The following is a 25,121-nucleotide window of genomic DNA, read 5'->3' as shown; positions in this document are numbered from 1 at the left end:
GAGCGATGTAGTTATGGCAACCTAACCCCTGGTGTAGAAAGTGCTATGTCCATGGGAGGGCTTTTCCCGTCAACACAGCTACCACCTCTCAGGGAGGTGGTGTCCCTACGCCAACAAGAGAACGTCTCCCATTGGTGTAGATCGCATCTTCATTCCGCGCTACAGCAGAGCAGCTGCGTCCCTGCAGCACTGTAAATGTAGGCTAGCCCCGAACGATGTAGTTAGACCCACCTAAGTTTGCAGTATAGACCAGGGCCAAGACTCGAAGACGAGCTCTATGGACGCTCGAAAGCTTGTCGCTCGCCACCAAAAAAAAGATATTATTTCCCCCACCTTGTCTGATTTAGGTTCACCTGTTTCTCAGGCCTTGTCTTCCCTGGACAGCTGTCCTAATTTAACTCCGTTTAGAAATTGATGCCGTTAAATTTGAGCAGCCGCCTTGTATAAGCACTCTTACATTGGTTGGAGTGCCTGATAACAATCTACCAGAAGTCAATTCCTTACTCAAAAAGAATGAGGGGGCCTTCTCGTCTGTACATTGAGGCTTCCCAGGGTGCTTCTTTACTTAGAGGTTTCATATTTCGGATCAGGTAGAAAATTGCGGCCCTCGCTACTTGCGGTCACTCCAGATTTCAGAACGCTTTTTTGCAAAAGAAGGGTTTGTCCTCGTACGTCCTGGCCAAATTCCAATTCGGTTAATTATGTTCTGGTTCCTTAATAACCTGGTGCAGCATCAGTTGGAACAGACTTCTTAAACGGAGTTGTTGTACTGGCACTTGGCTGTGTGCTTCTAAGCAACCTCTGCCTTCCGCCTCAGCGGGAGCCTCACTTCGGTAGGGGGAGAATAGATTTTTTGGAACGTTGATATTGATGAAGAAATCCTGTTTTATTAAGTACTACAAACCGAAAGATGCTGTAGAGGAGCTCCTTTACGGCATTGAGCTCCATGCTCTGTACGTGCAAATGAAGTACATTCCGCTTTCCAGGCGCTTTTCATTTTGAATAGGGCTAATCTGAAGGAATCCACAGGTTGATAAATTGGTTAACTGAATTATGGCTTAATGAGACGTATGAGCCATCCTCCATTGTCTTTCACCCTATCCCCAGCAGCAAAGCAGCAAGACCGAGCGTTAATAGTTAGCATACAGATTTTCAGTGGAGCGGAACAAACCTCCTAATCATGAAAGTCTTTTATAGTGGAACAGCAGCATTGCCATGCTGGTTGTGTCAGGAGTGAACACATGAATGTCCCCATGTTTAGGATACAGAGCTAGTTCATAGACACAGAGCACCTTCTGCAGGTGGTATCCTGGAGAGAGGAGTTACTATCAGAGTGCATGGTCAAGGTTCATGCTGACTACTTTATTGCAAGCAGACATGTAGTTCCCGTTCCGTGTGGTATCTCTGTGCCCTGTGAGGCATAAAGCTGCAAGACACTCTGAAGCTTAGATCAAATATGTCTAAAATCCCCTGCAAGCTACCATGTCTCTGATTGCTTTCTCTCCATTCACCAGTCACTGCACGTGGAGTCTTTCCCTGCTGTGACCATCTTTCTTCACATCACGTGCCAGCAGCAGTCTGAGATGAGTCAGAAACCCTCTTGAAGCAGCTAAGAGCTGGCTTCTTTTATTTCTCTTCACTGCCTACATGCCAACAACACCATGGACTACATGGCGTCTTGCATGTATGTAAATCCACTTGAAAACACAGCAGGGTAGGTCACATGGGCTACCAGCCTCAATAACAGGAACGGCTTCCATTTAAGGAAAGGCCGGGTTGGTAGTTGAGATGTAGCTGTTGAACAAGCGTGGGCTGAAGTAGACCTGAGAAACAGGAGTGTCCATAGTCTGGTAAGAGTTTTTGTAGCCTGTTAGCACAGTTTTGAATGCTGGCTGTCAGATATCCCTGCAGGATATTAACTGGACCAGAGCCAGGACTAGTTGATGGTAGAGAATTGAACCAGTTTGCCGGGTGTTGCTATATGTTGAGTAAGCAGGTAGCTCTTGAGGAAAGACTAGCCATGGAAATGCCCTCACAGAAGCATCATTTCCCCCTTGGCATTCGCCTGGTTGTATGCTCACTGCTGAGTCAATAACTGAAGCATACGCAGAAACCAGGCTTCCTGTTGTGATTTATTTTTTCCTAGGCAAAAACCCTCTCCAGGAAGTGTAAGCAGGGAGAAAGCACTGTATCAATCTAGGCAATAGGTTATGCTTTCTTGGGCGTACTCAGTCCAAGCTCGTGCTCAGTGTGTAGTGTGGCGGCTGTGCTGTCTCTGATGAAACAGAACCTGGAGTCAGTGACTTTGTGTCTTTTGAGAATTCGGTGGGCGGTTTCTTTCAAAAAGCTCTTGAGAGTGGGGGTTAGACTGCTGTAGAAGGGTGAAACACCCTTGAGTTGAGATCTTCGGTAATCTTGGCACTTTGGCCTCTGAGACATAGCAGTCCTTGGACAGTTTAAAATAAGATTCTCGGTAGACTAAATTCAGTTATGAAGTGGTAGATCTTCCACCAGAGATTACACACAACCAGCATCACCTTGCTATCTCCCCAAGCCACCTGGGAGACAACTGGGCCAATGGACTACACTGCAGTTAGACAGCCGCAACTGGCCCATGCCAGCTGACTCGGACTGCGGGACTGTTTAGTTCCATTCGGGCTGCAGCCAGAACTTTGGGACCATCCCACCTCGTAGGTCCTAGAGCCTGGGCTCCTGCCTGAGCCTGGGCTCCTGCCTGAGCCCGGACGTCTACACTGCAATTAAACAGCCCTGTAGCCTGAGCTCCGTCAGCCCAAGGCAGCCGGCACGGGCCAGCCGCAGGATTTTAATTGCAGCGTAGCCATGCCCTTTGTGCCTCTATTTCCCATCTGTAAAGAGAGGATAATGCCTCCTTCCTTCTGTCCTCTGATTTGTTGGTTTAGATTGTAAGCTCTTTGGAGCAAGAACTGACTCATATTATGCATCTGTTCTAGACCTAACAAAATGGCAACCAGCCAGGGCTATCAAAATACAAATAACAGGCCCGGCAGTGGTCAGCAAAGTCTCAGGAATAAAAGCAGAGGGTCCCGGTCAGATGCTCAGATATGGTGATGGACGCAGTGTGAAAACCTAGGTCAAGTCATGATTTATCACCATGTCCACCACTCACCTTGCATTAAATAGCGTATATCAAAGAGTGGCATTGGAAATGGACAGTAATGCTAAATGGAGGGATGGAACAAAAGCCTAATACTGCTCTGCATACCTGTCCTAAATGAGCCGCGTTCTGTGTAATTGCTGTACAAAAGTCCTGTCGGACTGAGCCGGGGCTGCAGCCGTGAAACAGATGAACATGAGAAATGAATGTCTCCCCTGCCATCAAGTTTTACGTTGTATTCCCACTTGGAAGATATTTATACATGCGGGAGAATCCCAGGTAGTTAAAAACATGTGTATTTTCCAGCCGTCAGCCTGAGCCACCAAAGAAGGAAAAGGAGACAACTACAACCCCAGGCTCTCAGTCCAAGAGAGCAGATGAATGGAAGGACCCCTGGCGCCGATCCAAGTCACCTAAGAAGAAACTTGGAATGTCTGCCTCTCCCAGCCGTGCGCGCAGACGCCGGAAAACCTCTGCGTCATCGGCATCTGCCTCTGGTTCTTCCAGGTAAATGGAAGCAGGGGAGACGGAGGGAGAGCTAACACGTGAGCCTCCCTTGGATTATCCCTGTGATATGATTACCTGTCCAATATAGCAGCCATTTCAACAGGCACTTACGAGTCTTGCTGGTCTGTTAGAGCACAATTTAATATTCCCATGTACCATCCTAGACCTGTATAGCAGTAGGAATGGGGTACAAGCAGGTGGTAACAGAAGAGGCTTGGAGCACTGGTAATTGTAAATGCTGGTGTGGGACATATGGGTTACAGCTAGGGTGACCAGATAGGACAGGGGGTGGAGGGTAATAGGAGCCTATATAAGAAAAAGACCCCAAAATCGGGACTGTCCTTATAAAATCGGGACATCTGGTCGCCCTAGTTACAGCTTAGTGGGTTGCGACAGTGAACTGTCATTGGGAGCAAGAGGAAGTCTTCCAAGAAGCAGCTTTAGGTAGTGGACTACCCCAGGAAATTAGAACTTGAATGAGGTTCAGCTGGCTCTAATCACTAATCCTTGCAAAGGTTCCTGGGGGGTGAGGTCTGTGGCCCGTATAAATCAGACCTAGCTCACTCCAGGGGTAGCAGCGGGAGGGTTGGCGATAGGAAGGGTGTGCTCGCACGGCTGAAGGAGAGTCTGGTAAAAGCTGGGAGCATGGAGACTGTGGAGCCCAGGAGCAGAGTCGAACAGAGCCGTAGAGGACAGAACAGCCCCATAGAAAGCAGGTACTGAATCAGGGAGAGTTTGGGCACAGGCTTGAGCCTGCCTCCCTTTAAAGACTGAACTTTGGGTTCCCAAAAAGAAAAAGGACCTCAAGCGCCCTTGAGATACACAAAGTACGCCAAACCAATACGATTTGGGTCTGAAACGGGGATAAAACGCTGGTAAGATAAATCCCAACATACCTTTGTCTTAAGAACTGCTGCGTTCTCTGGATTCCTCCCCCCCCTCAGATCAGCAGTGGTCAGGCCATCCTGGCCCACCGGGGAACAAGCTGGTGGTGACATGGTTGAAGACCATATCGAAGAACTGGATTCTGAGCTGCCTTTTCCCAAAAAGGGATGGAGAGTCACGCAGGCAGAGGAAGGTGGTCAGCCTGTTCCAGATGGCTGGTGTGGTGGTGGCAAGAGAGCTCTCTCCATCAAAGGAGGAAATGAGGGGTGTGGGGTGCAGGGAGAGAGATTATAGATCTATAGGGTAATATGCCCCTGGATTGGTCTTGAAGATGGGGATGGGAGGTTTGAATGATGTTCAGGAGAGTCCCTGAAACTAAGCACTGAAAATGAGAAATTTGTTTTCCCCAAAATGAGTTGTTAATCTTTTTCTTCCAGGTCGTCTTCTCGCTCATCCTCCTATTCTGGTTCTGGTTCTTCACGGTCTCGTTCCAGATCCTCTTCCTACAGCTCCTACTCTAGTCACTCTTCCAGACACAGTTCTTTCTCAGGCAGCAGATCCAGGTACTGTTTCTCTCTGGCTTCTAATGCAACAGCTGCAACTCTCCTCTACTCTCCAAAAATCAATAAATAGGGTGCTTAGTTTTAAAATCTTTTCTTTGTGTTACTCAGGTATTAAAAGCAGATACAAAACCAGTATCTGAAACAAAAATGGTCAAACCAATGATGATCTTAAACAGCAAGATCAGAATATAAAGATATTACTGGGAACTAAAATACTGGAATAATTACAGACATGTGCTGCCTGTATTTCAAAACAGTGTTTAAAATTTTCTCACCAAATAGCTCCATTCAGTGGATGGGCCTGGTGTTCTCTCTGTGGATGCTGCTGTTTATTGCTTCTTTCCCACTGATACTTTCTATACCTCCCCTTCATACACAGTAGGTCTGAAAGAATCATTTTCACTGTTTAAAAGACATGGAAATGAAAGTCTTGCAAAGTTGTTACTTAGATTCCGCTATAACTTTTTAATGTTAGTTGGTTTAGTTACTGTTTAAATTAACCAACTTTTTATGTAATGGTGACAATAAACCATTTTTAAAATCCGTTTTCCCCCCACTGTTTTAAATAGAGAAGCTGATTTAGCCCTACTCTGCATCATATAAGGGTACTATTTTTTTATTTGCTGTTTAAAAGCCTGCCTCTTCTGCACTGTGGGTTTGCAACTGTACACCCATAGTGCACACACACAGTTGCTGGGGTTGCATCTGTGATTAGGTATTTGTGCACTCAGATGGCCAGTTATGTCTGTCAGTACATTTGTGCATGCAAATATCTGGTTTTCCGGTCCAGTGGTGGTAATTGTGCAGTTGCATATGCCTGGCTTAGAAAATCACACCCCTGAGTTTTTCAGTGATTAGCTCTTTACAGGGGTGTTATGAGGAGGAATACATTAAAGACTGTGAAATGCATTGCAATCTACTGATAAAAAGTGCTAGATCAGAGCTAGCTGGTGGTGGTATTATTATTATTATTATTATTCTCTTTCATCCTGCACTGGAATTTCCCTTTAAAGAGGAGGAATTAATGTCTTTGACAGGAACCAGCCTGTGCAACTTTGTCTTAAAGATGTTTTGATATTTTGAAATGACACTTCTGTGCCTTAGTGCTGTTAGAATGCCGGCATATTTATTAGTTTGCCACTCGCCTAAACTGAGCGAAGGCGAGGATAGTTCCCCAAATCAGGAATGAAAATAGGAGGAGGAATTGCTCCCATCCTGGGCACGTCTTTAGGGTTGAAATCGTATGTAACCTCAGAGTGGAGTGAACTGAAAATACAAGTGTGCAGTATGTTATTTGAGCCAGCTTCTTCGCCCAATTAAGGAATTGCTCTATAGACGCAAGCACTTATAGGAGAATGGGAGGAAAGGGGAATTGACTTTTCACTTTCCTCCCCTGTGCTTCGCCCTCTGTTTGTTGCAGAACACTGCCATCCTGTATGGTACCAATCAGTCTGACGCATTTAGCGTGGCTGCTGCTAGCTACTGTGCGAGGAAGTGATGAAACTCCCAGCTATATTCCCAAGATCATTTGGTATCTGAAGAAAAAGTTGTGTAAACAAACTAGTCTTCTGGCCCTGGGAAGTGTTAGGCTGCAAGAGACTTTCAATCCTGGTAGTAAGGTGACTCATTTCTCAGCTGCAGTCATTGTCAGTTATAGCACCCCATGGGACCAGCAAGTCACTTGACTCTGTCAGTGCCAGTCCAGGAAATAACTTCTGCCCTTGGCTCTCTTGGCTTTGATATACTCTGCTTGATTGTTCCCCTAACGTTTCAGGAAATTGCAAGTGCTTGATCCATCCCATTTTTTCCCAAAGTCTTTTTGCTCCTATCTAAGTGACTGTAGATTGCATTTGGAGTGTCTGGGCCAGAGCAGGAATACGTAGGACTTGAAATAGAATTCACACTTGCAAGCATGATCTAGTCTCTAGTTTCTCTCTTAATAAAAAAACATTTGGTGTACCTGCCTGTGGACCTGAAGCCTGTAATGGAGTATAGAGGGCTTGGACCCAAACATTAGTATGGAATAGCTTAGAGCTAGTCACTTTCTGGCTAACATCCAGTTTTCCCTCAGAATTCCTATCTCCCATATTGGCATCTAGAGCGGAGGGCAGGTATGACACTAAGAGAACAAGTTTAGTCCCACTAGAAGTAGCCAGTGCAATACAGTCGCCTAACCCACGGACGGAGAAGGTACAAATAAGAAGAGGGTACTCCACACACCTGAAAGGCCTGGAGACCACAAGTGAGAGAACCTTTCTGTGATCCCAGGGACTGAGTTGAATGATGTACCCCTTCTCTTTCTCCCAGAGCTCATCTGTTTTTTTTTTTTAAACTGTCCAGGTCGCGATCCTTCTCCTCTTCCCCTTCTCCTTCCCCAACACCATCTCCACACAAAGCGCTTGTGAAAGCTAAAGGAGAGCCTGCACCACCTGCTGGAAAAGGGTAAGACTTCTTGTCTACTTGGAAGAGATGGTGTAGGAAAGCCTTAAGGGGTCCCAGGATATGATTCTGATCTTTCTGATCAACCACCCTACTGAAAAATGTCAATACAGAATGTTGTTTGTATCGATTGACACTTGTGTTTAAGTCTTTGATTAATTGTGTTCTCTTAATTATCTCATAGGGGTAGAGTTGCAAAAATGGCAGTCCCTCAACTGTATTAATAGTTCATGTACACAAGCTACGCATATGGGTATATGTAAATGGTACATATGTACACACACACACTGATTTGTAAATTGGGTGTGTACAGTCTCTAAGGTGCCACAAGTACTCCTGTTCTTTTTGCGAAATCTGAATGACACTCTTGTAGAAAGGTTTCCATGATACAAAGCATGTGACTAAAGCTAGTGTGTATTTTACATATCATTCAACTAGCGAGAGGAAATATAGCTGTATAGAGTTAAGGTGTGTCTGTTTTGCAATGTTGAGCATGAATTAACACAAGCACAATAGATATGTAAACTTAAATATTTGTTTAGTAGCTTTTGTCACCCCTTGTGCTCTTTTTTTAATAGGCCTATATTTCATATTTCACACACTTCTGTCCCACTAACCTAGTACACGTGGTTATCCTGGGGAATGTTTCTCTGCTGTATACTAAGGTCATTGTTTTTAAAGGTGACATGGAAATTTTTCCAAAAGTTACAACTTGGAGGTCGGGCTGAATGCTCCAGCAGGGCACATGACTACTTCAGCCCATTTCTAATTCAGTATTTACTCACTTTCCTGAGCCCATGACGTGCCTTCTATGGATTGGGTCCCTGGTAATATTGCATCTTCTGCTGAACAGCATTGCAACCCTCCAGCTGCCTAAAATGGCACCTTTTCTTTTCCCTGTGGAACATGGCACATATTTAATATTTGTGTTCTGCAGGTTATAAAATAAGAATATGAAATAGGTAGCAAAAAGGGAAACTAACAGCCTTTGCAGCCAGCCCGCTCCACCCCGGTTAATAATAGGTGTGACATCACTATCAGAGTGAATGCTGGACCATAATCAACTATTATGTAAGTGATTATGGGTCTGAAGAAGAGTAATGCTGGAAATGTGCTGAAATGACCCCTTTCCTATTTGGTATGGTCAGTATAAAAGCTTAAAGGCAACGCACAAATATACTATTTTTTGTGGTAATATACCACTGCACGCTGTAAAATGCAAGACTAAAAGTCTAGGGTCAGAGTTTCAAAATGAGGCATGCACAAATGGATGCATACATTTGCACCAATCTTCGCATGCAAACGTCCACTACAGGTAAGTGAATCAGTTATTTGCACACAAGTTAGTTCTGTGTGTCTAACTTTAAAGTCTGACCCAAAACTTGTAAGGAGATGTTTGTTTCAGATATCTGCGTATCATAAGTAACTAATTCCAAGGGGAACTTGTGGACTGTAAACGGCTGGAGTAGGTTGTCACCATAACACTGTTTATATAATAGTTGATCTCTTTAAAAAATCTTTCATATTAGAATGCAATAAACTGCCCTCGTTAAGGGGCTTTGTAGTGTCAGAATATTTCTGTGAAATATGGTCTACGTTGACTTTTCCAAAAGGCCATAGTAACAGGAATTGTATAATGTTTCAGTAGCGGGAAATATGTTGCTTCTGAAAATCCCCGTGTTACGTGCCCGTGGTGTTTGATCATACGCGAGAGTATCAAAACTCCATTTTAACTTTGCAGTGAGAAGTCTGTGAAGAAAGTAGCTGCCCTTCCAGTCCCACCACCATTGACTAAAGTTGCAACAGCTGCACCAGAGCCAGCCAAACCAGTGGATAATCGAGAGGCAAGAAGGAAGGAACGTCAAACGAGGACTCCACCCAGGAGGTAGGAGAACCTGGGCAGAGGGATTTGATCATGCGTACAAATGAAGAGCCGGGTAATTGCTAATTGAGGAATTAACCAAGAACTCACTCTGACTTAAAGGAGAAATCTGTTCCCTGGGATAGCAGGGGAATCGGAAAAGGAGCAGAACATATTACTTGCGTGCAATAAAAAACCCAGGCTGATCTCTCTCGAGACCTGTTGAATGAGAGCAGCAGGTGGAATCCTTGAATCGCACCAACAGGAAACTCTCATAGGGAAAACACACATTGTAGAGCAGCTGATTGGTTAGTCCAGCCATTGAGGAAGCAACAGAAGCTCAGACCTATGTTGAATCCAGAGGGTCATGTTCCATAATGAAGTAAAGGGAGGGAAGGACTCAGGGCTGCGGACTTGGGTATTGGCCTGCACCAGATGCTTAATAGCTTCAAGAGAAGATTTCTACTGCGCCAACCCAGAAGAAAATGTGACTTCAAAAATGTGGAACTTCCCTCAGACCTAGCAAAATCGATGTGTCCTTTGAGGGCAAACAATAGTTTTCTTAGATCCTGGTGTTTTAAATCAATAAAAATAAAGTCCTATGCCCTAATTCTATTTTCCTTTCAATTACAAGCTTCCCGGGCAATTCTTAGCTTTGAATGGAGCTGTTCCCCTTGTTCCTCCATAGTGACACGAGAACAGTACTGGAAGGGTTGAGTTACTTCTGTCTCTAAACCTGACGATTGGTTGCTAGGATTCCTCTCCCCTTAGAAAAGTGGGTTATTGGACCCGGTTACTCTTAGGAGTCCTTAGACACTGCGTGATCCCTTACGTGACTGTTATGGGTGTCGCAGAAGGAAAAGGAAATAAACTGTCCCTAATGTGATAATTTAGAAGATCGGTTCCATTTAGCTCATCACCCCAAACTTTAAGTAATGAGAGATGAGTTTGATATTTCTAGAGTTCACGCTACAAGCCAGCCCCACAATCTTGTGCACATTACACCTTTGTTTTTAGGAAACATTCGCTACTGATGCGATAGGACAGGACAGAGGTGCTGTTCTGGGTCCGGCTCTAACCAGCATCATTCAGTCTTTCACGAAATATCTGCTGTTCAGAAGTGGGGATGCGTGGCCAGGACAGGGAAATCTGTTTGATTGACAAAACGGAGTTCTCTGCTGTATGATCTACTGTCAGTCAATGTTTGCAAATAACTGCATTGGAAGCCTCTTGCTCACCATTGATCAAATGCACAAAAAGCAGCCCTGCTTTATTGCTGAGTAGAATCAGATGAGAATGGGGTCTTTTGATCTGTGTTGCAGGCGGACTATAAGTGGCAGCATCAGTGGCAGTGCCAGCAGCTATAGCGGCTCCAGTTCCCGATCTAGGTCCTTGTCTCGGTCTCTCTCCAGATCTCATTCCCGATCAACGTCTGCCTCAGTTTCCCCCTCCCCATCTGGGTCCAGAAAATCCAGGTAAAGCACTGTTTCACACTATCATCAAGGTTGACAGACTCAGATTATGTGTAAGTGTTGTACTTGACACGTTTGAGGGTTTTTCCTTGTGCTGCATGCACCTGCTTGTAAGGTGGTTGCCTGCAATGTAGATTCATTTGCTCGGAGTATATAAATGAGTCTTAAATTTTGAAAAATGAAAACAATGTTAACAGCTGCCATGTTGCTTATTCTAGGAAAGAATGAAATTATCGTCAATGTGCCCTGAATTATCCATTTTCACTCTACCGTGGGGCTGAAGCCTCTTCTCTCCCTGTTTTCAAATCTTAATTGAACATTTACCTTGCTGTTGTAAATAACAATTCCAGGGTGTTTCTTTTTCTTAGGTAATAGGCATTCATGTTACACAATGCTGCTGTTCTAAACTTTTCTCTAAATCTCACTGTTGGATCTCTTTAGGGTTGATGCCTGGCATGTCAGCACTGCTTGATCAGAAAACATCTAATAGATCTGTCTAGTGGTGGTGGTTTGCGCTGTGAATGGCAAATAAGGTTGCAAGAATGGTTCCCGTTACGCATTTCACCCCAAGACACCATTCAATTCTTTGAAGCGAAGGGGAGTGCGGTGTCTGTTCGCTCCCTACAAAGCCCAGTGACTAACAAATTCTGATAGTCCTGAAATGAATCCCCTTCAAAAGCATATTTAGACGAACTTGTGAAGCCTGTTCATACACAAGAGGCTTTCTGAAACCCTGTAAGCAGCTGCACCATTTTTTTTTCCATCTAAACTTCTTAAGCCCTTGGGTAGTATGATGGGTGTGGTGTGTGAACCTTTATAGAATGGAACAGAATGTGATTCAAATCCGAGCCGATTCACACCTCTGTACACTGCAGAGCCACAAGGTTGAATGGCTACATTTTCCCCCCCCCCAGGAATTTAAGCATGTTTATTAAATGTTTGATTCATTAGACCCTCCAGAGGCTGATGTGAGAGGCTAGGGGTGAGTCTGCCTCTCAGGTGCTCTCTTTTTAACTCAACCCACGGTAAAGTTTATGTTTAGGATTTCAAATGTCTACTTACTTACACAGCACCAAGTGATGAGCCTGCTGCTTTACAGGTATTTGCAAGAAAGGTCCCTGCCTCGTGCCGCTTCCTGTAGACAGCCCAGACAGGGTGTGAAGGCAGAGATGGACAGTGAGGGCTGGTATTCCTGCTGAAACATAAACAGAGCTGGCTTAATATTTACTACCGTGCTGCTTTACCCAGCAGTGTGAAAACTGTGTGCATGGCACGGTCAGAGCACTCTGCCCACTGATACTCCAGGACCAAAGCCCTTTTTGAACATAGGAAATAATGTACTGAATGAAAGCAGACTGCTGACACAATTCTGTAGCTACACCCTCCTTTGGAGATGAAATTCTATCCCTGGGTTCCTGGGTTACCAGGTCATCACTGCCGCCTCTAACAGCTCACTTCTGTCATGGTACTGTTGAGTTGTGAGCTTGTGATTTGTTTTAAAGTGATGTGCCCTCCATGGCCACCCAGGGGGGCGGGAGAGGGGCAAGTGGGGCAATTTGTCCCAGGACCTGGGCACCGCAGGGGCCCCTACGAGAATATAGTATTCTTTAGTATTGCAACTTTTTTTTATAGAAGGGGCCCCCGAAATTGCTTTATCCCAGGTCCCCTGAATCCTCTGGGCAGCCCTGGTGCCCTCCCCTGAATTTCCCTGTGATAGTCCCTATCACCAAACCTTTGATCTATCTTATCTTTATCTGGTCCAGTGCAAAGTACAAAGTCTGCATCAAAAAAATACAGTAGTAGTTCTCCAGCATTTTAATTGTGCGGAACATGTCCTCACACAGCATCCATCTTGTGGGCCAACTTCCCCTCAGCAATACCACCTCCCCTGTGCTGTTCTTCCCATCTCTGTGGTCTTGTGGTGCTTCAAAAAGGGAACTTGGTGTCCTCTGGGATGTAGTTCTTGAACCCCTGGCTTGGAGAATCCATGTCTTTTAAAGCTTCCTTGGTAAATAAGTATCAGGCAACTTGTATATCAGGCAGCATGAATGATATGGGGAAACTCTTGACCTGAACAGTATCACTGACACGTGTAGTCCAGGGCTCACCCTAGTTCTTGCTTTATTGATATCGATGGATGAATAAGCTGTATAACTGTCTCTGAGTATAATATTACATTGAAAGTTTTTGTCGTCTTGCATCTGACAACGCATTTGAGGGGGTGATGTCATCCCTGCCTCAGGAGATGCAGACAACCGTCTCATCTCATCATGAGTACCACTCCCCTTTGCAGCCCTTGTGACGGCTCCTCCGGTGTGGTGTGGGAGTTAGGGAGAAGGCGCTTGTGTGAATTCTAGACAGCCTCGCGGTGTTCTCCGCTGCCAGAGATTGTGAGTGTGTATGTGTGTCTGTTTTCCAGGTCCCTGAGCGTGAGCAGTGTCTCCTCTGTCTCTAGTGCCTCCTCCAGTAGCAGTTCCATACGCAGTGCGGACTCAGAAGACATGTACGCTGACCTGGCCAGTCCAGTGTCCTCAGCCAGTTCCCGATCCCTGACCCCAGCGCAGCAGAAGAAAGGTAGAGGTATCCTGAGAATGAGGGAACGGGGTGGGGCAAGATCTGCAGAGAGCTCACTTGGTGATATGGCAAACAGCATGGAACCCATTACACGGAGGTAGATAAAAGTGTGGGGAGCAACTCTGGTTTGATATAGACTGGGAGAGTCCAAAGGCTTCATCCTGGACGAGTGCTGAGAAGGCAGAGGTGACGAGCTTGAACGGGAATACTTATGCATCATTTCTGTGCCGTTGTCCATGTCTGCTCGGCTACCTGTCTGAGAAGGGGTCTTCCCTTCCTCACGAACCCTGTGTGCGCTTTGGTGCACGCTCCCCCATCATCCGACCGTTGCCCATCCTGTTTTCACTCTCACCCTCCTGAGATGACGAGCCAGTGCAGCTCTCTCTTCCTGGGGGACTGTTATTTCCTCTCAAACTCCCCATTTGCTCGTTCAAGACCCCATCATAGTCTGATGCAAGAGCTTCTCATTCCTTGTCTGCTGATATGTTAACTATTCTCCCCTGGGGAATTCTGGCTTCCTACCGGTTTTAATCTGGGCGCCGTCGGCTTTGCTAACCAGAATGGGTCCCTGCAGCGCCTTCCATCCTTTGAGCCTTTTTTTAAAAGGCAGGGCAAGATTTATTGCGCATCGCTGACACTGGGATTCTGGTTTCAGCAGGAAAATCGAAAAAAGAAGACAGTGTTAAAGAGGAGAAACGGAAACGGGAGGTGCCTGCCCAGCCCCTGAAATCAACAAAACCCGCACAAGCGAGTAAATCGCAGCAGCTGCTCCCACCCCAGCAGCCCCCGCTGCCCCAGCCTCAGCAGGGGGGCTTCAGTGCCCACAAAGAGATCAAACTGACGCTGTTGAATAAGGTGAGAGGTGGGGTGACTGCTCTCGGTGGGCTTTTCAGAGCCGGGGGAGGAAGGGACCATTGCTGGCTCTCTGGCCTGTGGAGGAGAGTTTGCTGCCCTCTTGCTGAGGAGAGCTCTGCTGGGTATGTCTGCAATTGCTTCTGAAGTTCTCCTGATTATGGAAAGTGGGCAAATGACAGAACCTGTTGGGCAGCGTACACGATGTCTTGACTTCTGGCTGTGTCAGAAGCTTCCCTGGGGCACATTCCTCCTACCCCATCGGGGCTGTTGCCCGCTTTCCCTGAGCCACATTCTTTAGGCCTGTGGCCATATAGCACCTTGGCCTGAGATCTCAGCGTGAGATCTCCTGAGCTAGGCAGGGTCGCATGTGGTGCCTTTCACTGCAGCTTCTCCTGCCTCTGTCTGAGCAGCCAAATGGAAGCATGATCTCTTGTTGCCTAAGGGTGCTGAGCCTGCCTTGGGAATGAGCTCTCCTTAGCCCGGCTGGCTCTAAAAGTGATCCCTGAAAGGGATTAAAATGGGTCAGTGCATGAATGTGGAGACTCCAAAGGACTGTCCTGGGGGTTGCAGAAGGTGGAGTTGGTGGCTCATTAGGTGTGACTCCCTCCTAGTTAGTGCTGGGCTTGATACCCCAGCATGCCGTTTGGAGAAAATCTGCTCCTAGAGGTAGCCGTCCTTTGGCTGAGAAGCACGGTCAAGATCCTGACCACGTGTGGTTGTTCATCCTCATGGTGCTTCATGCTGGAGGAGGGAGGTAGCCCAAGTGACCTGGATAATTTCAATTGGAGTGATCATTTTCTACTATCCTGAATTCTGCTTGCAACATTCCCTCTACTTCTCCTCCCTCAACTGCAGTGAGGAGTGTTGTGTGTGATGGGATTCTGACAGCTAGCTCGTTAAGCAAGCTAGGCTCCTCTCTGGTGAAGGGGACACGATAAATGACTTACTAAATGTTACACAGACCCTGCAGCATCACATAATGTGGTGGTAGACTCCCCCCTCCCTTGTGTTCGGGCATGTCCTAGAGAAAAACATGGCCCTGTAGATCTTGTTAATACTCGTGTCATCATCCTGAGCCAAGCCAAAAGAGACTGGACAAAATGCAGCTTTTTTCTTCCCGCAGTTGGATGTAAAATGCCCCGTTAGCAGAAACGCAGTCTGACCTCTAAGAGCTGTTCCTGTTCATTGTAATGGCACGTGGCTCCAAGGGATCACTTTGCTGTTCAAGTACGCGGGGACGCAGTTTACCAGCCTGCTTCAAGGAAACCTCCTTAAGTACTGGGGCAGTGTGTGTCGCTGGCGCGGGAGCCTTGTGATGCCCACAACAAAGGAAAAGTGCCTAGCTACCTCGGTTTCCTCCCTAAGGGATATATATGTATCCGGATCTATCATCTGTTTCCTTCCATTTCAGGCGGCTGACAAAGGAAGCAGGAAGAGATACGAGCCAGCAGACAAAGACAGACAGGGCTCTCCTCCAGCCAAACGGGTTAACCTGTCACCTGACCGAGGTGAGGAATCTGAGAGATGCAGCGATAGGGTAAATGCTCTCTGGCATGGCCTGAATGCAGTTTAACTGCTGCCCCATACTGCTAGGGGAGGTCATTTGGTCATGGGTCTGTCAGCAGGTTAGAGTCCAAGGGATCGGTGCCTTTGTCTCCAGTAGCTGGAGAAATGAACCTCTGGCACACCCCCTTCCAAACCGGGGCTGTGTCTTCTCCAATAAAAACAGGGGTATTTGCCGTGCTGTCCCGCTGGCAAAACATAGTGGGGAGGAGGAACTTTCATTTACTGCGAGGTGAACCCCGGGGGCGAGTATAGCGTTGGCCTCCCCAGCTACCAGTGCCTGGTCTCCGCTTCAGATTTTACAGCAAGATAATTATCTTGCCTCAGTTACTAGCTGTAAAATCCCCCACTTCCTGTCAGTGAAGACCAAGGATGGAGTACCGTGCTTTAGTCTCCCAGGAGTCCTGGGGAAACGTTCATCGTACACAGGCCTGCCGTCCGCTCGCTGCCTGTTATTGATGCGGCTGTTTGAGTTGGCCGGTTTTAGAAACGCCACATCTTCAGCTCTCTCCCCGCTCTTGGTGTTGCCCCAGGCTTTAAAGGGGGGCACAGAAGGTTGAGGGGCCGGAACATAGTATTAACCCCACTTAAATCCTGTGAAACAGATACTTCCCTCACTTCCATCCACTTGTGTGTGACAAAATCTAGGCTGGGGCTGTAATAAAAATACACCAGGGCTCCAGTCTCTTTCCTGTCTCTTGTAACTTGCTGGCACTGAACCCTAGCTCTTCGTACACTTGTCCATTAGCCCCTTTATAGCGGTTAGGGCCCTGTAGATGCAGCCTGTCGGATAACCAGGTATTACCCTGCTTTCAGCCCTGGCTGTTGCTAATGCAAAACAAAGAAGCAGGCAATGGTGGAGGTGTTGCAGCTTGGCCTTGTGTTGTACAGAAGCGGGCTGTGACACGTGATGACGTTTTCCCTGAGCTCTCACCATAGGCATATTACATTGACTGTGGCTTGGAGCCAGCAAAAATCCTTCGAGTGCTAATAACCCTGTCCCATCCCACTACTGGAAAGTGGCTTGGAGGATTTGGCTAGGTTTAAGATCACTAGGACTCAGTGAGACAGTGCAGCTAGAGCAGATATTCTTGCCTTCAGCCAGCTGTGAAGCAAAGATAGCCGTTTTAGCCTAGTTCTTGGATTGCTGGATGGACGTGGGAATGCCAGGCTAATAAGCACTGCTGTTCTAACCCTCCTAGTGCCTGACTGTCCGTGAAGGAGAATGCACCGGACATACTGCCTGAGTACATCAAAACTGTGTTGCTTCACCTCTCCTCACGATTCATTTGTATATAGCACTGCAGGCATGCATGCCGTTCCCAGGCAAACAGAAAGATGTCCCGGGGGCCTGCAAGCCAATGGAAGGATCTCAGTCTGGAAGGCACAGGGCATAGCGCTCGCTGCAGTTCCCGGCGGAGGGCGAGAGGGCAAAGCTTTGTGCATCGCACGCTCCTAGGTTACTCTTATTCCTCACAAGTGCCGTGTCTCTTTGCAGAGCTGAGGGAGTTGCAGCTGGACCGTTCCGTTCCCTGATGCAGCCTAGCCCGTCTAGGGAAAGGCTCTGTTTAAAATGGCGAAGCGGTGCTGTGCAATCTGGTAACACTCCATGGGTCATGCGAGGGCTAAAACCTTTTGTCTTTACATTCTGCAATAGGTCCTCGCGATAGGAAAACTGCTGGGAGAATCTCTTCACCCAAACAAGATCGACAGAGAGGCCAGAACCCTAAACCATCTCCTGCTCAGACAGACAGGTCAGTGTGTATCCTGCCATCAGCTCCCACCTGTGACTTGTTATCTCTTGGCCAGCATGGTTTGCAGAAGAGCAAAAGCCTTGGCTTGTTGGCTAGGGAAAGAGCTGTTTGGCCTCAGACCTATGGAGGGAGACCTCTCTTTCCCTTCTCTAGCAGTCTCACCATTGAGAGAAGCAGGAGCCTCACTCATGGTCTGTTAAAGAAAACTGGGAGGATGGGGATGTAATTGGACAACAGAGTGGCTTAAGGTAGTACTGACAAGCAATGAATTCTCTGCTACTGCCCTGACACCAGTTGCTTCACCCCTGTGGCTCAGTTTCCCTGCCTCTGAAATGGGTTTAATTTGGACCTCTCAAGGAAGCTATTTGTAGTGCATATTGAGATCCTTGGATAAAAGGTGCTCTGGAAATGCAAAGTTCTAGCAGTGACGATCTTAACTCTATACAACTACTTCAGTGTGAACTGCGGCCGGTGGCGTTTGCGGGGCGGAGGCAGATTGCGTGGAAGCCAGTGGGCTCCCTGCGTCAGCTGTCCCATTGTGGGGTCAATCCTAGCTACAGGTGCTGGGTGTGACCTCTCGTCTTTCCTGGCCAGTGTGCACCAGTCCATGGCTCTTGACTAATCTCGCACAAGCTGAGACACTTAAAGAACAGAGTAGGCTGCCAAGATGTGGCTTCTGGTTGGAGTTAGAGTGAATGACCCCGATTCCGTCTACACCTGTCCAGGCCCTGGGCTCTGGGGCCAGCTTGTTCTCCTTCCTGGAGTCTCAACTGAAACAGTGCAGAGCAGAACCCGAGATGCCGTGCCAGGGGGCTCATTGCCTTAGTGAGCAAGGACCACGCCTTGCTCAGCGAAATAGGGAGTGCTGTTCCTGGTACAGCTGAGAGGGCCTCTGTCCAACTCGATGCTGGCAGGAGCCAGGTAACACTGCTTTGCGTTCCTCTAGCACTTCCCTCAGAGATCTCTGCGGACATTCAGCCAGCCTTGTCCCACGCCTGGCCTTCCTGGGCCGTGGGGTCTTTGCCGATCGGGACACCGAGGCACAGAGAAATCGAAGCTTGCCAAGTGGGACGGAGCCTGAAATAAACCCAGGTCTCTCACTGCTCAGTCCTGTGCATTAACCACAAGCCTTAACCGGCGACTGCTGTGGCCAGGAGGTTCTGTTTCGAAGCTGTAACGGCGAAGCTGAGCATTGGTACCTGCTTCGTCTGGAGCTGGCATCGCTAGCTCCTAACCCTCTGCCACCTGCTCTTGTTTGATGGGTTGGTAACACTATCAGCTGGGCCAGGAAATCACAAGAACCTGAGCTCGGGGCCTGGCCAGGGAGTAAAGGAGAGTCAGGCAGAGCTCTCCCGGAACTTGGGTTTGAGGTTTGAAAAGCCTGCCTCTTACTCAGGGATTAATATCAAAGGGCTTCAAGTGAGGAGTTGCTCGGTTTAAGGAGAAGGATTACCAGGCTGTCTCTGTAACCTGGGCGATTGAGTCTCACCGCTCATGTGACATGCTGCTGTCAGATTGCCAGAAGCAGCTACACAGAGTGGCACGAGTGTGACCCCACGTGACAGCTGCCAGAAAGGGAGGTGAGGCTCAAATTGCACCCTTGGCGTGTGACCCGCTGAGCTTGGGCATTGCAGTCATGTGCACGTTGTGCAATTCCGAGGAGACTATACACTGTTCTGCAGTCCCTGCAAGGGGGGGCGTGGGACGGGTGACAGCATTTCCTGGCTTCTGTCTGTCATCACTGCCTTACCTAATGGCCGGGGGTTTCCTCTGGATTTTTGTGGCCCCGAGTAGGTGGGAGCAGGGAGGGAGGTGGAGTGCATCCGTAAAGAGTGTGACTCGCCTCTTTGAACTCCACCTCTGCCAGTCCCTGGAAAAAGCCAGGCAGTGTGGATGGTTAGGTGGGGCAGCCGAGTTCATTCAGCATGGGGATTCTTTGGAGCCATCAAGCTGTGCAATATTTAACCATGTGGTTTCCCCCCCCTCTTTTGTTTGGTACAGTCATTTGTTGGCTCTTATCTCAAAGCAGCTTGTAAACTCCTTGTGGGAGGGACCATGTTTTCCTGTGTGTCTGTTCTGCTCCTAGCATGCTGGAGTGCTGACCTAGGCCTCTGGGTTGCTCCTGCAGGAAAAGTCATGAGGGTGGTGGGTTTAAACTCCACCGTTCCTCAGGTATTTTTCGGCTGGCTTGGCACTTGAATCCTAAAACTCATTCATTTCAGCCAGCCTTTAAAGCAGTGGAGCAACTTCCTCCAGCGAAAACCTGATTGCTTCATTAATGTTCCTGCATCCCTGGGAAAATGTGCCCTGCTATTTAACCCCTGCTGCTGTTCGAAAACCACTTGATCTCAGAGCTGCCCCCACAGGAGGGGGGAGCCCCCTCTATTACCCATCAATCCCCTCTTACCCCATTCTGGCTTTTTCTCTCCCCCACCCTATAGGAAGCGCCAGCTGTCGCCCCAGTCCAAGAGCTCCAGCAAAGTCACAAGTGTACCAGGCAAAGCAACGGAGCCAGGCCCAACCGCTGCAAGTGCGAAATCGGGCAAGTCCAGCACGCTGTCGCGGCGGGAGGAGCTCCTGAAGCAGCTGAAAGCCGTGGAAGACGCCATTGCTCGTAAACGGGCCAAAATCCCTGGGAAAGTATAGTCCAATGTGTGCAGAGCTCTGTCTCCACTTGGATTCAAGACTCTTCTATGTTTTTATAAATAGTATACAAGCGGCCACGCTGGATTTTGCAGTTCTGTCTGATTTTGGCTGCAATTCTTTTTAAAAATTAAAAAAAAAAAAAAAAAAAAAAAAAGTTTGTCAGCTGAAAAATCCCACAGACGAGACGACTCACTCTGGCTCCTAACCCGTGTGGTGGAGAGTCGGGGAATAATCCCCTCTCTGCATCAGCCATGCAACACAGACCGAGCCGGCACCAAGATGGAGGCCCACACCACCTCGTTTTCCCTGTAAATTATGCACAGAGGACTCCAAATTCCAGCCCTGTCGGATACTTTCACTTTCTCTCTCTCTCTCTCTCTCTGCCCGTCCCTCCCCTCTTTGCTAGCCATAAGTTGTATTCTTCTAGTTAGCCTTGCTGTGTGTTGAGTGTCTTCAGCAATGCAGTTCTATATACTGTGTAACGAGAGAACCGAAAACCGCTGTGAACTACTGGCAACATCATCTTCTCTCCCCTGCCCCTCCCTCCCCCAGGAACAAAACAAAAAAATATATATATATTCTTGACTAAAGTCTGATTGGGAACTATGACCTGTCTTTTATTTTAAGCATCAGATTGTTTTAGTTGATTTAAAAAAAAACAGAAAAAAAAAAAGCAAAGGTATTGTTGGGATGTCTGTCTGAGGAGGGTCTTTTTTTGAGGGGTCTCCCTGAAATAAAGTATTTTGATAAACAGTTCTTCCTTTCTAGTTTGTTCTCTCAACGATCCCAGGGTGGACCCCTCACCGTGGTCTCTGGGCACCTGCCCTCGTCTCTTTGGGTATTTCTTCCCTCTGTCTGTCAGCTCTTCAGCCAGGTTGACGTCCCCGCGTAGTCTAGTGCGGTCAAGTGACAGAGCTATTTAATCTTCCAGCGCTGGCATTGCCGCTTCTAAGGTTTGTCTGAATGTGAGCTCCTGTCATGGCTGGGCTGTTGCTTAATGTCAGCGTTAACGTCCTAGTGGTGACACCACTTGTGCTCCAGAACTGTTTCTGGAGGCTCGTAGTGCCTTATAAATGCTGGGCTCCACCCAGAACTTCCATTGAAGATCAGCTGTATTGTTTAACCTTTGCAGAACTCCCATCAGGAAGGTAGCACTAGCCCCATTTTTCAGATGGGGAAACTGAGGCACGGACACTAAGTGACAGCCTCAAGTTCCCACAGCAAATCAGTGGTAGAGCTTTGAGTGGGTCCCAGAACTCATGGTGCTTTGGCCGGTCCTTTAACCACCAGATTGTGCTTCCTCGCCTGACCCTGCTGTACTACTTTGAGAGCTAATTTGATGTGTCAAACTTAGCATCATCGGTGTTTGCTGCACAATCAAATAAGGGGTGAAGGATGTCAGACGAGGGAGAAGCCACCACTACTTCTAGTGATGAACAGGGATTCTAGAAATGCATTTGCCGACGAAAAAGGCAGAACTTGCATTTTTACAGAGAATTTTTTATTTTTACATTTTATGAAAAAACATACCCTAGAACCCCATTTATCCGCGCTTCCATTATGAGTCTCTCCGTATTAACCAAGCCACCGGCTCTGACGGGTGGGGCTGACCGCCCGAGGCCTGCCACTGTCAGCCCCAGGTGGTTGGTGGTTCAGTTAATACAGAGAGCCGGATAATGGAGGCTCCAATAACAGTCAATAAAAAGGTATTGAACTGATACCTCTCTATAAAAGTTCAGTGTTTCATTTTAATTCTGGGAAAACATGGGTTTTTATGGCTTCTATCAGAGAATTTTGTTTTTCTCAGAAAACTAGGCTCCCTGGTGATGAGCTGTGATCTAATGACAAGTCAAAGGGTGAGGGGCCTTTAAATCCAAGGCCCTAGTACAGCAATACCTAGCTTTCATCATGAGATGAAACTCCGAGCTTAGCAGACCCAAAAGAACACAGGCCGGGAGCAATATTTCAATCGCTGGATAGCCCTTCAGCTGGGAAGCGAGAGACTCCTGCACGTCTGCCACTTTCAGCTGACGCACAGCACTCTTACTAGTGACAATAACTAGTATAGTCATAGCGGAGGGATGGGAGGAGACACCAGCCTTCTGGAATCAACTCCTGGTTTTCCAGCCTTCCCTAGCCCTACGTTAGAGAGTCTGGGGATGCCACTCGGGCTACGTTGGACTGAGGAGATGGGCACTGCCCAAGTGGCTCTTCCCAAAATCTGCTGGCAGTTCGGGTTTGACTGGCTGCTCTTAGAGTCGTTTCATTCACTGCCAGATAAAAAGATTTTTGCCTTGGTGTTTGAACGCCAAAAAAAAAGTGGACCTTGCCAAAAAGAAAAGGCCTGATTTGCTGCTTGGGTATCTTAGCTGGTAGTGCCACAGGGTGGGAGCATGTTCCCCAAGCTGGTGGTGACGGGTGTTAAAGGCATAGGGCTGCACTTTTCCCTGTATCTTCAGCCATCGCTGGGAGGCTGGGCTCGCTGGACCAATGACCTCTTCCCCATAGCAACTGCCACATTCTTAAACTTCCAGTAGCATTGCTCTACCTTGACTTTCCTAACCTAGGGCAGGGAGTGCATATTTCTCACAGACATTCGCTGCTGAAACCTTGCCGTCTCCTGGGGACAGAAGCAGTCTGGCTTGGGTCAGCAGTGACCTGTCCAAGGGCCAGTTATTTAGAGGGCATGAACCTGCTGGTTGAAAAAGGGCTAAGTACAAAACCCGTCCGCTCTTTGCAAAATGGAGCATGCTGGCAGCACAAGGTGGATGACTGTCCGGGCTTGAGATTCCCAAGGGAAAGGCCCGGTAAGGGTGGACCCCGGCTTTGTGACATGAAACTGCTGCTAAATAGCTCTCCCTGTGGCCACTGCTGTTTAGAGGCACTTTCAGTTCGTATGAAGTGTGTTTAAAGATGCTCATTTTCATTTGCTCGCTGCTGCCTGTCTCCTGGGATCTGTCCCCTCCAGAAGGCATGGCAGTCCAGCCTATCCCCCGCATAAGCCTCCGCGGGGACCAGCTACAAGGATCACTTTGTATTAGTTTCTCAAAGTCAGCCTGATTCTGTGTGCATGTCAATAATACTAGGGAACGCTTTCCAGCCCTTGATCCCACGGCGTTTCAGGAACGTGAGCGCACAGAGATCAGTGCCCTTCCCCTCCGCCCAGAGCTGGAACTGGAACGCCAGGTCTGCAGAGTCTCTCTCCCCCAGATCGCATTTAATGGGGGTAAGAAATGGAGGCTAACGGTGCAGTAGTCAGTGACCAGGGGGGACGGGAGCGTTGTTTTGCCAGAGTGCAGAGAAGTGAGCAGCTGCATACCAGCAGGGCGAAGGTTTGGTGCCTTCTCTGGATTAACGAGTCCCTTAGTTGGGGTGCAGCTATGGGTCCTTTGCTCTGAACTGCCTGGGAATGAGGCTCGCAGAGCAGAGGGGGCAGCAAACCCCCTCCCCAAGAAAGGTGGGAGAAGCTTATTTGGGTATCGCCTCCTGAAAGGGGGTTGGGACAAAGTGGAGCAGCTCCACCCCCTGCTCAGGAGTGGCCCCTAAAGGCCTCGTGTCGAAGCAGCCGGGCCTGAAACTCCTGGGGCTCCTAGGGGAGCCAAACCCTTGCTGGTTCTCTCCCCCGGCGCTTGCTCCTTGGTGTAGCCCCAGCGGTTTAAAGCCAGGGTTAGGCCATATCTCTACTGCGCCCAGCGAGTGAATCCAACCAGGGCCGGCTACGGCTCAGGGAGCAGCCCACGCGGTGCTGCCCCCGTCAGAGAACTGCAGGTGGGGTGGACTCAGCCTGGTTCTCCCCTCGCTCCCCGGCAGCAGGAAGACTTTGAAAACCTCTGCTCCTACATTAGCTGAGATCCCAATCTCCGAGCCTCCCCCCCTCCCCTCCTGCCCACAAAACTCCCTTCTGTTCCCCTTAGTGCCCCTTCAGGCCGGGTTTGCCATGTAACGCCTGGATTGGCTGGCTCCAGCCTGCACCAGGGTATGTCAGCCAGGAAGTCCCTGGGCTAGCGGCCGCCTCAAAGGCGAGTTTCGCATTCTTTCCATGCTGCCTTTGTTTCATGCCTGCCCTGAGCCTTGTCAGAGGGCTGGGGCCTCATGACTGTGGAGGTGTGTCTGCCCCTGGCCCCGAGGTGGGGGGGCAAGGCAGTGACTTGTGTTTGAATGTTTGCTCCGACGCAGGCCCTGCTAGACGCCCAGCTCGTGGGTCTCTGGCCCATCCGCGCCCGCCGCTGCATCCTGTCTCAAACCCGCTCCCACCAGGCCGGCCTTTCACGTGTGCGTGGGTGAAAGGTGTCACCCGGCAGCCCTTTCCAGTGTTACCCAACTTGGGATTTCTCACCTTGCTTCAGCTCCCAAGCTCAGCAGCCGCTGAGGAATGCGCCTTTTGGTATGGGACGTCATCGCCGGCTCTGACGCAAGGGGTGCGTGGCCTCCGGCTCGCTCTGATTGGCTGGGTGCTGCTGGGACGTGAGCGAAGGGCCAGCTCTCTGCCCGCTGAGCCTGATGCTGCTGCCAGCTCGAGGCGCCGGGGCTTATGCTCGTGTGGCCAGCTGCTACCTCTCTCCCAGGCTGGGGCCCCTGCAGTTATTTTCTGGGTTCCTGGAAACAATTCACCTGCATGCACTGCATTGAGTGGGCAGAGACCGGGCGCAGGCCCCGTCCCTGTTGGCAGCCAGGGCTGGTAATTCTCTCGGGGAAGCACAGACTCCATTCGGCATCAAGCACCTGGCCTGGGCCCTAGGGGAATGTCGGGGGGGGTCTCACCTGCTCAGCAGGCAGGTTAATGAGTTGCCCCCCCATCACTCTGAATGGAAGGGGGGGCGTGGGAAGGGGAAGCCTGGGCCGCAGGGGGGAACAGCAGTCAGGGGC

The 25,121-nt window shown here is 48.7% G+C and overlaps 1 protein-coding gene across 4 annotated transcripts in view; it reads left to right on the top strand.

Moving 5' to 3' along the window:
• Nucleotides 1-21,011, top strand: part of ZC3H18 (zinc finger CCCH-type containing 18) — a 61,677-nt gene extending 40,666 nt beyond the window's left edge. For 2 of the 4 annotated variants that reach the window (XM_054049143.1, XM_054049144.1), the window contains exons 10-19: nt 3,443-3,643; nt 4,966-5,091; nt 7,432-7,533; nt 9,272-9,415; nt 10,714-10,866; nt 13,283-13,437; nt 14,093-14,292; nt 15,704-15,800; nt 17,513-17,609; nt 20,051-21,011. In XM_054049143.1, the coding sequence (XP_053905118.1) occupies nt 3,443-3,643; nt 4,966-5,091; nt 7,432-7,533; nt 9,272-9,415; nt 10,714-10,866; nt 13,283-13,437; nt 14,093-14,292; nt 15,704-15,800; nt 17,513-17,609; nt 20,051-20,255 (1,480 nt within the window). In that variant the 3' untranslated portion in view covers nt 20,256-21,011. The remainder of the gene's footprint in view (nt 1-3,442; nt 3,644-4,965; nt 5,092-7,431; nt 7,534-9,271; nt 9,416-10,713; nt 10,867-13,282; nt 13,438-14,092; nt 14,293-15,703; nt 15,801-17,512; nt 17,610-20,050) is intronic. The other 2 variants (XM_054049145.1, XM_054049146.1) reach the window with 2 other exon arrangements.
• Nucleotides 21,012-25,121: the final 4,110 nt, after the last annotated feature.

Source organism: Malaclemys terrapin, chromosome 14 (genome assembly GCF_027887155.1).
Source record: "Malaclemys terrapin pileata isolate rMalTer1 chromosome 14, rMalTer1.hap1, whole genome shotgun sequence".
NCBI lineage: Eukaryota > Metazoa > Chordata > Testudines > Emydidae > Malaclemys > Malaclemys terrapin.
This window is presented reverse-complemented; position numbering and strand designations above follow the sequence as displayed.